The sequence below is a fragment of the Eurypyga helias genome, unplaced genomic scaffold (genome assembly GCF_000690775.1).
Source record: "Eurypyga helias isolate BGI_N326 unplaced genomic scaffold, ASM69077v1 scaffold20865, whole genome shotgun sequence".
Lineage (NCBI taxonomy): Eukaryota > Metazoa > Chordata > Aves > Eurypygiformes > Eurypygidae > Eurypyga > Eurypyga helias.
The window spans coordinates 1-13,702 of NW_010249745.1; the positions used below are offsets into that span (position 1 = coordinate 1).

At 50.9% G+C, this 13,702-nt stretch overlaps 1 protein-coding gene across 1 annotated transcript; it reads right to left on the bottom strand.

Annotated features, from left to right (window-relative positions):
• Positions 1 to 8,112: 8,112 nt before the first annotated feature.
• PHYH (phytanoyl-CoA 2-hydroxylase) lies at positions 8,113 to 13,010 on the bottom strand (the record flags this gene model as incomplete). Its single annotated transcript, XM_010151485.1, has 4 exons — positions 8,113 to 8,166; positions 10,375 to 10,506; positions 11,902 to 12,051; positions 12,829 to 13,010. Coding segments are annotated over 4 exons (518 nt in total), but the record flags the coding sequence as incomplete, so codon positions are not given.
• Between the last annotated feature and the right edge of the window lie 692 nt (positions 13,011 to 13,702).

Sequence of the window (13,702 nt, forward strand, 5' to 3'; positions counted from 1 at the left end):
ATATATATATACACACACATATTTTTAATATAAGTCATTACTCCATTAATTATCAGGTCTTATTGGTTTTTGAGACCCAAAACTGTTTTGACCAAATACTGTGTTTGGCTGGGTGTCACGGTTTAAGCCCAGTCAGCAACTAAACACATCGCAGCTGCTCACTCACTTCCCCTACAACAGGCTATGGGAGGGAATCAGAAGAGTAAAAGTGAGAAAACTCGTGGGTTTAGCTAAAGACAGTTTAACAGGTAAAGCAAAAGCCATGCACACAAGCAAAGGAAAACAACAAATTCATTCAGCATTTACCAACGGCAGGCGGGTGTTCAGCCATCTCCAGGAAAGCTGGGCTCCATCACATTTAACAGTTACTTGGGAAGACAAATGCCATCAGTCCAGAAGTTCTTCCCTCTTATTCTCCCAGCTATATGTGCTGAGCATGGCATCATATGGTATGGAATATCCCTCTGGTCAGTTGGGGTCAGCTGTCCCAGCTGTGTCCCCTCCCAGCTTCTTGTGCACCCCCAACCTGCTCACTGGTGGGGGGGGGTGAGAGGCAGAAAAGGCCCTGAGTGTGTGTAAGCACTGCTCAGCAGTAACTAAAATATCCCTGTATTTAAAAGCTGTGTTTCCAAGGACTTTGCCAACAGGAAGAGGAACGGGGTTTTGTTGCTATCCCAAATTTGCTGAGAGGAAGGGGGGGAGTTACCTGTACTTCCCAGAGTTTCAGCCCCTGCTGGCCTTTCCCTCTTGCTGCCTTTCCTATCTGGTTTGAGGCTGTGCAGAGGCCTGCTGTCAGGTGCTGGGAGCAGGGTGGTGGCATTAGAAGGAGCAGTGACAAGGCAATGGTCTCTGACTGGTGGGCTTCTCAGGCTGGGAGAAGGCAGAGCTGCTTTCCTCTGAACAGTCAGCTGCTGCCAGCTCACATGACAGGTCTCACGTGCTGGTGAAGTGCTCACAGCTCGCTCTCTCCTCCCTGACAGTGTAATTACACCTATTTCAAGCCTCTGGAGACGTGTGTGCAGGATAACCACGACTACTGCTGGCATGATGCCATCAAGCGATTTTTCAAATGTCCTTGTGGAAACCGAGCCATTTCCCTTGGCAGGCTCCCAAAAAAGCCCTGCAGGTAAGAAATGAGCCTGGTGAAATAATGATGGGGGCTGCTGTGCCGTCCATTCACAAGTGACGTGCTGGGAGTCACATAACCATGTCCTAAAATGGGAACGTTGGCCCTTGTGCTAAGCAGTGAGGGAAAGGTGTGGGGCTAGTTCTGGACTCCCCTCTCATGCTGCGTGGCCAACACACACCAAAGTGATCCTCACCTGCCATCTTCATCTTTCAGTGCCTGTGGCCTCTTCAAGTGGGAGCGAGACGGGATGCTAAAGGTAAGTGAGCCAGCAGTTTGTGAGCACCTCAGCATTCGGGCTGCTTCTCTTGGTATTTGTGTCCCTCGCTTTGCTTCAGTGCCCTTACCAGCTCCCAGCCGAACCCAGCAGCTCTGCCTTTTGTCAGGTGCATACAGGCTTCTCTCCTGGCTTTCTGTTCTTGAAGCTTTGTTTTCTTTATGAAGTAGTTCTTTCTGGAGAGGGTGGTGAGGCACTGGAACAGGTTGCCCAGAGAAGCTGTGGATGCCCGATCCCTGGAAGTGTTCAAGGCCAGGCTGGATGAGGCTTTGAGCAACCTGGTCTAGCGGAAGGTGTCCCAGCGCCCATGGCAGGGGGGTTGGAACTGGATGATCTTTAAGGTCCCTTCTGACTCAAATCATTCTGTGATTTCACTGGAGGGAATTTGCTTTTGACCCAAGCTGTAAGAATTCAGAATGTTAAGGTTCCTAGAGTTTCTGTCAATATTTAATCAGATAATTTAGCCCTACCACAACTTCTGTCAAAAAAAAAAAACTTGACATTTTGACATCTCGCCACACGTGTAACTTTTCTCCATGGTTCATGTTTCTAGGAGAAAAAAGGGCCGAAAATTGGTGGAGAAACACTTCTGCCGAGAGGGGAGGAACAACCAAAATTTCTCAATAGTCTGAAGTGACCTGATCTTTTTCACAACATTAAGGATGGACTTCTGTGTCTAAACTACACTGGAATGCCAAGAGGATTCTGGTTTTAGGGATAAATGAGCGGGGGAGTCAATTCCTGATGAGAAGGACATCCACAAAGTCTCCACCAGACCACTGCAGCTTTGATCTTTTCAAAACTGACTTAATAAGGCTGCACGTGAAATACCCGTTCATGCCTGGTTTTCCTTACTAACAACTTCTTTACAAGATTAACCTAGAAAAGAGACATCTAGAGACAAATTTGTCCCAAGAAATCCCTAGGGATCCCACAATTGATGTTGAATGGCTGGTGTAGGGTGACCTCACCAGAATTTTAAGTGACACATCAGAAAGTAGGAGGATTGTAGGCACCATAAGCACCTCTGAAGTTGATGCCATTGTGCACCAATTTGTGAGTGGTTTTAAAGAGCTGAGTGATTACATTTAATGGCTTTTTACCCTTTTTTGGCATTTTAAATTTCCCTGAAGTCGTTCCTAGCCATCGCCATGTCAACCCTGGCTGCTGGCTCAGCTGCCTGGGGGACAGTGGCTGTCTCGCACCAAGCAGGACGAGATCTCCAAGAGTGGCTCCTGAGAAGGGCTGTCTGTCTGAAAGCACATCTCTATGGGGATGCCTGTGGCATCTGGCCAGCTGTTCCTGGTCCTTCTGCTGGCCCTAGCTCATACCCCAGTGGGTTCACGGGGTATTTTTAAGTGCCGAAACCCACTAGTACCTCAGTGATTTGGTGAAGCTGCTGCCAACAGTCTCGCACGTCCCAGTGGCATGGTCAGTACCTCTTCTGTTTGCATGCACAGGGGCTGGAAGAGAAATTAGTTAACTTCATACGAAGCAACTGGACAGCTTGACCTCAGTATTCTGCCGCCTCACCTACTGGTGCTGCTGGGGGCAGCCTTGCCCAGGCACCCTGCATTCGTGTCAGTCTCATGTCGATACCGTTTGATGGGAGGGGTGTCAGCGGCAGGTGTCTAAATATGTAGGGGTGCCATTGCTTGGCAATGCCTCCTGTTGATTCCTTGTTCAGAATAAATGCAGAGCACACTAAACCGCTCCCTGGGTTTGTATGGTATCATTTCTCTGAGGAAGAGGAGGAGTTGCTCGCTCAACATCTTCATTTCCCTGAGCGTTTGGTGCTGAATCACCAAAAGCAGTTGGTTTATGGTCTGTAACCCTGGCTGCCACGCGATTTTCTCATTCAGACCAACTGGAGTTTCTCACCTGCAGTCCATAAAGCCAGCATGAAATTCCAGCCAGTTTCAGGTGCTTTTTTTCCCCTGTTCCTGTCTCTTTGGCCAGTGGAAAGGAGATTTCTGCAGAAACGAAAACAGGATGCAAAAACCAAAGCCAGTTGCTTTGCTTAAACCCCCTCAGTAACTGAAGAGTGGGGACAATGGATTTGATGTGCCTCAGTCAGGTTTTGGAGATGATACTTCTCTTGTGCCCAGCAGAAGCAGGCTAGGGAGGAGAGCTACCTGCTGGGACACGCTGCCACGTGAGTGCACTGCCCCGGCACCGTGCCAGAACAGCCTGTGGCATCTCCACGCTCATACACTTCCACCGATGCCTGGGAGCAAGAGCAGAGGCAGCGACCCAGGAGCGGCAGCTCAGGTGTGACCCAACACGCCCAGTTGGATCTACGCTGTCACTAAAGCTGTCCCAGTTTGGGGAACATGACACAGACCTTCAGCCTCGGAACGAAGAAGCCCAGCTGCATGCCAGGCTGTGTTCTCAGGAGAGCTTGAGATCAACGTGTCACGGGATGCGAGTCTGCCCTGCCACTACCAGTAGGTGTAAGGTGCTAAATTGGATTAACATTACACAAACCTCCGCCACCACTGGTGCCTCGTGTATCTATGAAAACGGGCAGGAAGATGCCCGGATTCTCTCATAATCTACGAAATCAGGCTTGGGTTTTAGATCTGTTAAGCATCCTGCCTCTCCTCCGCTACTGCTGGAGTGTTGACTTGGAGCACCTCGCCTTGCTGCCACAAATTATCTTTCCTTGGGTTTTTCAGACAAACACTTTGAGGGGGAAAATCAAACCTTTAGCATTTTCTCCCTCTGCACTAACCCGTTTAGGTTCATTAGGTCTGGAGTGAAAGCAGTGTAATGACCTCTAAAGATGCTTTCACAAGAAACACGCCGCTATATGACCTTCTGTTTGGCCTGTCAGTTTTTGCCGTGGTCTTTTGGGCCGTCACGTGCAAGCTGGACTCCCCCAGCCATTTCACATCACACGATTTTTCCTGACCCAGTTGCTGTCTGGCTTTTCCCTCCCAAATTACGTCCCCGTGGGATAAGAGTGCAGGCAAAACTTTTCTCCCTTTTGGTCTCATTTCCTGTGCTGTGTTGCAGATCCTGTTTCATTTTGCCAGGATGCCCTCCTCAAGGTGCGAGTGGGTCCTCCACTGCTGGCTGGAAAACCAGCCTGGGCGATCAGTGCTCGATTTATATGATTAACAGGGACTCCAAGAACAGCAAAATAACTTGTCTGTGACCCCTTAGCTGAAAACCTGACTTCAGGAATGACGGGCAAATGCAGAGGGAGGGGAACTCCCCAGTATCTCTGGGGACCTGGCTTCTCCGCATGTGCTGTGGCTTCCCCTCCAGCACAGCTGCTGATAGTGTGTTCTGTTCTGTCTCTGTAGACTCAGAGCCAAGAGAGGAGCAGCCCCGGTTTTGGGGTACCCACACCATGTGCACAGACAAGGAGCAGGAGCATAATCAGAGCAAGGAGAGGGCAATATTTTGCATAGGAAAAGGTAATGGCTCCCTGGTTTTCCCCACAGCAGCTAAGGGCTGGAGAACAGCGACATCCAGGCTGGTTATCCAGGCACAGGTTGGGGCTGGGAAAGACACAGGGAATGGGATACATGTGCAAACATGAAAATAAGTGACCTTGGTGCAGGCTGCAATCCCAACAGGGAGCACTGCCCCGGTGAGCACCTGCTTCGTAGCTCTGGATAACTCGGCACATGTTGGCTGTACTGATTTTAGGAGAGGACACGTGACACTGACATGAATGAGTGTAAAATCAGCAGGTTCTTCTGGCCCTGGCAGAGCTGGAGTAAACGGGGTGACTTGGAGGAGGTCAAGGGCCGGATGGGAGCCCACCACGGGTGCTCCTGTATCTGAGCCTGTCCTGTACACCAGCAGCTCGGCATGTGCCAGAGGAAGTAATTACATGGGGTCTTAATTACCTTCCCAAATAAAGGCCTCAGTTACTCACCAGCACATGCCAATACCTGTATGCCCTGTGTGTTAAACCTGCCTACTGCTGTCAGTCTGGTTTCATTCAGGTCCGTGGAGATCCTGGGGATAAAGTGCGTGCACTGAATCTAATCATGGTGTTCGTTATGTAAATCCTTCCCAAAGGATTGCCAAAATGTGGTTCGCCACACACATGACCTCCCCATGCCCCTGTGCTGCTGTGCCTCCCGCTTTGGATAGTCGTGGGGCTTCAGAGGGGCTCCTTGTGCGTCCCTGGCTGCACAGCCAGGCAGCCGTGGGCCTGGTCGCCCTCTCCATCGTGGTCCAGGAGGAGACGATGCGATCCACAGGCCGGAAGGGTGCAAGCCCTCACGCACGGGGTAGCGAGAACTCAGGTTACCTGAAACACGGAATGCGGGTGGTTGCACTGAAAAGACTCTTCATGCGCTTCAGATGTGACATGGAACTGCCCTGGGGAACGTCGTGTCACGGTGTTAACGTGTCCCAAGAGGCTGCCCCAATGCTGCTGTGAATTTCCACCAGTGGGCCGTGACTGCAGAATCTGCTGGCTGGGATAGGAACAAGAGAGCACTGGCCGGGTAGGTCCCTCGCACGGGAGGTCATGTTTACATGAACTGATGAAGCACCTTTGGACACCAGCCCTTGCTCAGATATCCTGCGAGGATGTGCTTGTAGATCCTTTCCTGGGGATATGGGCTGCACCCGTAAGCGTGCAGCTTTGCAGAGAAAGGGCCAAGAAGCTCTGCTGGATCTGGCTCTGCCCAGGGTCATTTCGGGGGGTGGAGATCAGACTCCTTGGCATCGCAAGGATGCAGCTGAGCTGGCCTTGCACACAATCAAGGGGAGCTTGCCTAGGCTTAGCCCTCCCCAGGCTCCGGAGTATCCTTGTCCCGTTGTAGGAGTGAGAATGTCAGTCTTAGCAGGTGGGACAAGGACGTCTTTGGTGGGTCTTCCCTTCTGAAAGAGGAAATTTAATCCTAAATCTAAGCACAAAAATCCTAAAAACAAAGCTAAAGGTTTTCCTTTCCGTCTCTCTCCCAGCTGTAGTGAGAGAAATTCGGTCTGGAAACCCTGGGAAGCTGATGGACACCTGTAGCTCTTCTCTGTAGTCACAGCTCCCTCTGCAGTCAACTCAGCTACACCCAGAATGGCAGACAGTGAAGTCCCTCCATGGATCCTGTGTCACAGCACAGACAGGACACTGTTCTCACAAAAGTCCCAAGCAGAGCACCAGCTGGGCTGTGAGCCTGAGCTCAGCAAAGCCAACAGAGGAGCCTCCAACTCACTGCAAATCATTCACTTGCGCACATGCAGCAAGGAAGGATCAGGCTGGGAAGGTCTAGGTCTGGAGAGGCAGCATGGCACACCTCCCCAAGAGCGGGACTGGTGCCAGTGTTACCCAGAGGGCATGGGAAGAGATGCAGGGACCAGGATACTCCAAATGACCCACTGAGCAGGGCTGGGGGTCTGTCCTAAAGTCACCGTCTCGTTGGATGGGAGATTTTGAGCCTTGTGGGTCAAGGGCAGAACTGCACCTGACCTGTCTCAGCCGAGTGACCCCCCCAAGCTTCAGGACAAGTGAGCAGAAGGAGCCATGAGAGCCCATCAGTGCAGCCTTTGGTGGTGTTTTGGCACTTTCAGGTGGAAGGGGGGAGTGAAAAAGAATCATAGAATCCTAGAATGGTTTGGGTTGGAAGGGACCTTAAAGACCATTCAGTTCCACCCCCCTTCCACGGGCAGGGACACCTTCCACTAGACCAGGTTGCTCCTGAGGACCGACGTGTTCAACGACGCACCCACTGCCAGAATTTCTGAGCAGCAGAAGTAAAACACAGTTATTTCGAACCGCGTGTTAAAAACTTGAACACAGTTTTGCTCTGATTTAATCTGTATTTCAAAAAAATAGATCCCGAAAGCAAAAGAACCTTTCAGAAAGCAAGGAAAAACATTGTGAAAGGCAAGAGCATTATCTCAGTGCACATCCCTGCCACCGGTGCACCCTGAGGAGCACCCAACCGCACCCCCCACCTATCAGCATCCAAAGACACCTTTTCCCAGACTGCCAGACGCCAAGGAGGACTCCCTCGTTGCACAGCCTTGGATCGCTTGCGCAAGGCTGGCTTGCTGGCCCAGCACCTCCCAGCCACGTGTTGCCCTTGTGCCGGTGCTCGGTGAGGTGCGATCCCACACCAGGTCACGCCTGAGGAACTCTACTAGGTCACATTCCAGCCCATCAATCCCATTTTCCTGTGTAAGTGGCTGCTGCTTCCCCGTTATCCTGTTCCTCACACTGCTGGTGCCAATATCCCCACCTTCATCAGCTGTACTAGTGACTTCCCCTGCGAGCTCACCCTGAGGGCTTGTGGGAAACTGATTCATTCTGTTGCTTTTGCATAGAAAAAGAAGTTGGAAATGTTGAAAAACATACCATTTGATACATTCTTGCATAAAACCTTATGTTAATATAGCATCATCCCAAAGGTTTGTCCCGTGAGAGACTTCTAAATACCAAGAATGACAACATCAAGAAAATCAAGGGGTTCAAGACCTTAATCCTTCGATTGTCTAAGATAACCACAGCAAATCTCTGTTTTTCTAGGTTAGGTTTTCTGCGACGTACGTCAGCTGCTCAACCTCAGTGCGATCCCTTGGTATCAGCGTAACGCGATCCCGCGACGCAGCGCTCAGCTGAGGTACCAATACAGAGCTCAACAAAGCACACGGCCCTCTGCCCGCTGAGGCAGGGTCTGCACTCTCCCATCTGAGCAGCTCCTTCTCAGCCACGTGTTCTCCATCCCGCTCTCCAGAGGTTGTTCTACAGGGTCATTCTTTCCCCTTGCACAAGCCGTGCTCGGAACATCCAAATATCCTTCAAAACAAAAATGAGACAAAGGGAAAAGCCTTAAGGGCGAGCATAAACAGTGACCAGGATTCCCGTGTACAGAGTTGGGGATACAGCATTCTCAGCTTTGCTACCTACCCATAAAACCACACCAAAACACCTACAGATTCAGGTGTTCAAATCCTAAATATCAATGACAAAAATACAGACTAAGGGAGAGGTGCGGCCTCCGCCCCCAGGAGACAGGTTGTTCGCAGGTGTTACACGGATGGCAAGACGCCCGCGGTTCAATTCTGGAAGGCGGCAGAAGAGGAAACGGGAGGAGCACAGAGGATATTACCCTTGCAGAAGTCACCCTTGCCTGCCTGTCCCCACGGTGCCTCCCTTGTACGCCTCTGGGTGATGAGAAAGGCTCACCCACTGACTGCACCTTGCACGCTGCTGCCCACGCACTAGTGACATTCCTTGTGCAGCAGCAACCAGCAGGAAATATGGATAATGCAAGCTCATAGCCAGAATCAGGTTCTGGGTAGGTGCTGCCGCAGGCTGAAAAAACCACTGCTGTTTCTTTCATGGAGGGAAGTCTTGGGCAAGCTCCTGCCTCAGTTTCCCTGTGTGAGGGTTACTCAGTTCTCATTAGTCTTGTGAATCACAAGAGCTGGGCACTCCTGTGGGAGAGAGCTCCAACTCTGGTTTTAAAAAGGCTTAAAGCCACATGAAAACACACAGACTCATCTGAGGTTTGCACGGACACATGCTCTAAAGGGCAACAGAGCTGGGGAAGGGTGTGGAGCACAATTCCTGTGAGGAGCAGCTGAGGGAGCTGGGGGTCTTCAGCCTGGAGAAGAGGAGGCTGAGGGGAGACGTGATCTCTCTCTACAACTCCCTGAAAGGAGGGTGCAGAGAGGTTGGGGTTCGTCTCTTGTCCCAGGTGATGGGACAAGAGGAAACGGCATCCAGTTGCCCCAGGGAAGGTTTAGACTGGATATTAGGGAAAATTTCTTCACTGAAGGGGCTGTCAGGCATTGGAAGAGGCTGCCCAGGGAAGTGGTGGAGTCACCATCCCTGGAGGATTTAAGAGACATGTGGATGAGGCATTTAGGGACATGGTGTAGTGGTGGGCTGGGCAGTGCTAAGTTAACAGTTGGACTTGATAATCTTAAAGGTCTTTTCCAACCTAAACAACGCGATGGTTCTATGATCTAAATGGTTCTGTGATTAATTTTCACTCACAAGGACAGCCTTGCTACGCGTCACTTCGGATTTCACCACGTACTTAAGTAACTCCGGGGATGAGATGTCAAGCAAGCTGTGACTTTACAGACAACATGGAAGATCAGGCTCACAAAGCAGCTGGACACCCCACCACAGAGGCACACTGTGGGGAAAACCAAGACAGAACAAAACCCCGAAGGTGAAAAAAAGCCCTGTCTTCCAGAATGCCCCAGATACTGTAGTATCTGCAAAATAGGTACATTTTAAAAGAAAATCGCTGCCTCTTGCATGTAGACTTTACTGCCTTGATGCTGGCTGTGCACGTTTGGGAACTGCTGCAGATTAAGAAATCCAGAATATTTTCACCCCAATAACCAGGTTTATTTTTCTTTCAGTAGCTGAACCCATGAAAAATTTAGATTTGCTTTCTATTTCACACAACAATTTCAGTCATTCAGCAACAGCCCATTACCCCTTTTTTTTTGAGGCAGATGCGTATCGCTGCTGACATACCTGCTGTAGCCACGCTAGCCCTCCCCACTGCTACCCAGTGGGCCACAGACCAGAGCCCCTCGGATGGCACAAGAAGTGCACGTGAGCAGGCTCAGCGCTGAGCTGGCATGGCAGCAGAGCCCGCAGCCCCTCACTGACACTACCACGTAACAAGGCGCTGATCTAACCTGCACCAGCTCAGCCGGGCTGGAAGGGATCAAGGCGTGCTCACAAAAACCCACGGTGACCAGCAGAGCTGGAGGAGGAACCTGTGGAGCTCAAGGGATGTGAAGGGGCTGCCCGGAGAGCAAGGCCACACTTCTCCAGCACGGCAACGAACAAAAAGGCGCCAAAAGCACCCGCTGGTCATCCTCTGACCATCAGGTCTTTTGTTCTGCCAAGCACCTCTGCTCAGCACAGCCCGATCTGCCAAACTGGGCACAGCAGGAAGCACAAACCCATCACAGGAGAGGCTCAGGAAAGGGAACTGAGCTGGATTGTAACAAAGAGCATATACCCAAGTCTCACCCTGAGCTCCACGGAAGTCGCGTTGTATTTCTTGTGAACCATTTCTACCAGTTCTTTCTCTATGTCCTCTTGGCTCGTGTTCTTGACGTCAATGTAGTAGCACTCTGAGCTGGCGAAGTGACAGCTTATACTCTGTGTGAGGAAATTGGGCATCACTCACTACCACGTCGATTACAAATGACTGGTGGACAAAAATCTCGCGCATCCCAGATCGTGGATCCCCACCCCTTCCTTAGAGATCACGTCAGCAAATGTCTTCCTCCTTTCCAAGCACTCCTGCTCTCCCCATGGAGAAATACCCCTCTTGCTAACATGCTCTTCTTCCTTCCTTTCTCCCCCAAACACTTCCCCAGCAAGAACTGTACTACTTGGTCCCAGTATCAGCAACTAGAGTGGGATTAGGGAGAGTCGGGGTTGGAGCAGACCAGTCTTCAGTAGGGTTCTTACTTTCTGCACCCAGGCAGTCCACCAACCCACTTATTCTGTAATCAGTTCTGGCTTAAGCAGAGTCTGGAGGAAGTAAGTAGAAATGCCCCAGCAGCAAAAGCTGTTCTGTCATCATACAAGCTATGCCGGCTGCAAGCAAGATCATGCCGCATCTCAAAGGCTGCTGGAGCATAACCTGGCTCAGAGAGCTCCAGGACACTCACTGATTTACCCCAAAGGCAGACAAATGTTGGGATTCAGCACAGTATGAGGAAGCTCTTGTGTTTCTGTGGGATACTAAACAGGACTCTTGCTCCACTGGCCTGGGAAAAGCCAGCAGATGAGACTCCCCGTACCTCACATCCTCTCTGCTTTCAGGAGGAAGGAATTCCAGACCAGTAAACTGCTATGTGGGCTGAAAGAACGGACCCTGCAGGTGTTAATGCAGTCAAAACAGAATAATAACAGAGCAGCGTGTGTTGCAGTGCATGAGGGGAAAGATCTGCACTGCTAGTGGTGGCCACACCAGAGGCTACAGCTCCCTTGCGTGCCTGGATGAATCCACTTCTGAGCAAGGATCAGGCCTCCAGAGAGGACACTTTTGTTTGTTTCAGTTAAATAATCATCATACAAGACCAACAGATGATGTGTAATCAAACCCTCAGTAGGAAAATGGGTCGTGTTATCATATAAATAACTACTATTCATTGGATGATGGAGGCTCCTGCTATCTAGAGATGAGATACCAGGAAGGCAGGGGGAAGACAGTTAGAGAAGCTCCCAATATTTGGGCCAGCTGAAAGGGAACTATTGGAAAAGCAAGTACAGCCAGCCAGGCTTCAAACATAGATTCAACATCTAATTTCTACTCCTGCTCTGTTCTTCTCAAGCAGCGCCCTCAGCATGCTCTTCTCCCCAAAGAGAGAGATGTTTACAAATAAAAAGCCAAAAAAAGAGAGTGCAAAAGTACATTAGGAGGCTAAAAACTTATTGAAAAGTTCATCTACATATTCAAGAGCTTGGAAAGGTGGGGGACAGTTTGATCAGTTTAAAAAAACAAATCAAAAATATCAGAAGCTGTATCAGGAGATGGGTTCCTACCTTTCGGAAACCCGATGTCTTGTTTATCCCAGAGCCATGAATGAGCAGGGGATGGAAGAACACGGTGTCTCCCTTCTCCATGACAAGGTGAACCCTGGGACTCTTCTCATCCTCATCAATCAACCCATGGAAAAGTTTGTTGGTTTTACCCTAGAAAAAAAGGCTGAGCTGAACTCACCCAGTTACAGTCACAGCAAGAGCCGACTGTCAGTGCAAGGGACAGCAGGGACAGTCACGGATCTGCTTCCCTCTGGGCAGCGTAGTCAGTGCGCCCAACTAACAGCCTGTCCACAAGTCTTCCTACTTCAGGCCTGTGGCACAGCAAAACGGTACTTTTTCTATTTTCTGAAGCTGGATTCAGACAACTAAGAACATTTCTCAGCTGGAGAGAACAGGGGAGAACACCGGGGAATCCCACAAGGGTGGCCTCATTCCCTCGCTGGGATCCAGCCTTCTGCTCCCAATACAACCATTGCCAACACCAGGCAAGGTCAGGAAACATCTGTTCTTAAGAGGAAGATGCAGCTTGATACTTAATTGCATCCAGTTGTTCCCTACCCAATTTTTCCTCTTCGGGACAGTACACATGCTCAGCAGGCAGGAAAAAAATTCACAGGAGGAGAAAGAGTCCTCAAACTTGGCAAGGGCAGTGGAAAACGGTTGCACGTGTTTGTGCCACAATGCCATGACGTGCGGGACAATTTCTGGGTGAAGGTGGGAACAGAGGCAACTGCACCCAGGTTACGTGGAGTGAGGCCAACCACGCCACTCTCACCCGAAGTCACACGGCAGTGTTGGCCTAAAGAGCAAAACCACAGCTGCAAACCTCAGCGCTGACCTGGGCATCACCCCTCCACGGCGAGCTCTCCCCAGCCAAAGCGCCGTCCCCTCATGCACACTCCTCCCGAGCCCCCTGTGACCCTCTACCTCCCACTTTGGATAGCCGTGCGGCTTCAGGGGCTCCTTGTGCGTCCCTGGCTGCACGACCAGGCAGCCGTTGTTCTGGTCGGCCCTCTCCATGGCGGTCCAGGAGCAGACGATGCGATCCGCAGGCCGGAAGGGGAAATAGTGCAAGTCCTGATGCATGGGGTGGAGAAAAGTCTGTGTATCTGCAACACAGGTTCAAAACCTTCAACCTCGTCGAAGGCGGCACAGCCCTTTCCCTCCCGTTAAACCCTTCGCTTGTAGCACGTCCCAAGCAGCTGCTGCGTGCCGCTGCACACACTTCCGTACTCCGTCTGCGCCCCAGCCCACCACTGACTCGGAAGACAAACGGGTTAGCGTACACCCCATCCCACGACGGGATGACAGCACAGAGGTGGCTTCTGGGCCAGCAACAGCGCCAGGACACAGTGAATGCCAGGAGGCTGCCTGCCCTCAGATCTTTCGCCACCTTCACCGCCAACCCCCTGCCACCCTTTCGCCATTCACTTCGACGGCTGTCCACTTCTGTGGACTTCACCCAGCGCAGTGTTGCACAAACCTTTCCCAGTACAAAGACTTTCCAACCGCCGTGCTCCCTGTTGTCACTTGATCTACCGCTGTGTTGCAAGCGGCGTCAGCCCTGTCTGCACTGCACCCAACACGTGTTTATTTAGCCTTCTTTAAATAAAAACCAAAAAGCCTCGATTCAGGGACTGCAGCCTCCCCAGCACTCTGTTGGCCTTCGCCCCAGAGGCTTTTTACTAAACACAAATAAAGATTTCTGAAGTTTTGTTTGTCACTTCTTTTGCCACTGTGGAAATGGAAACATATCATCCATGCCAAAACGGTCCAACTTGACGATCTTAATGGTCTTTTC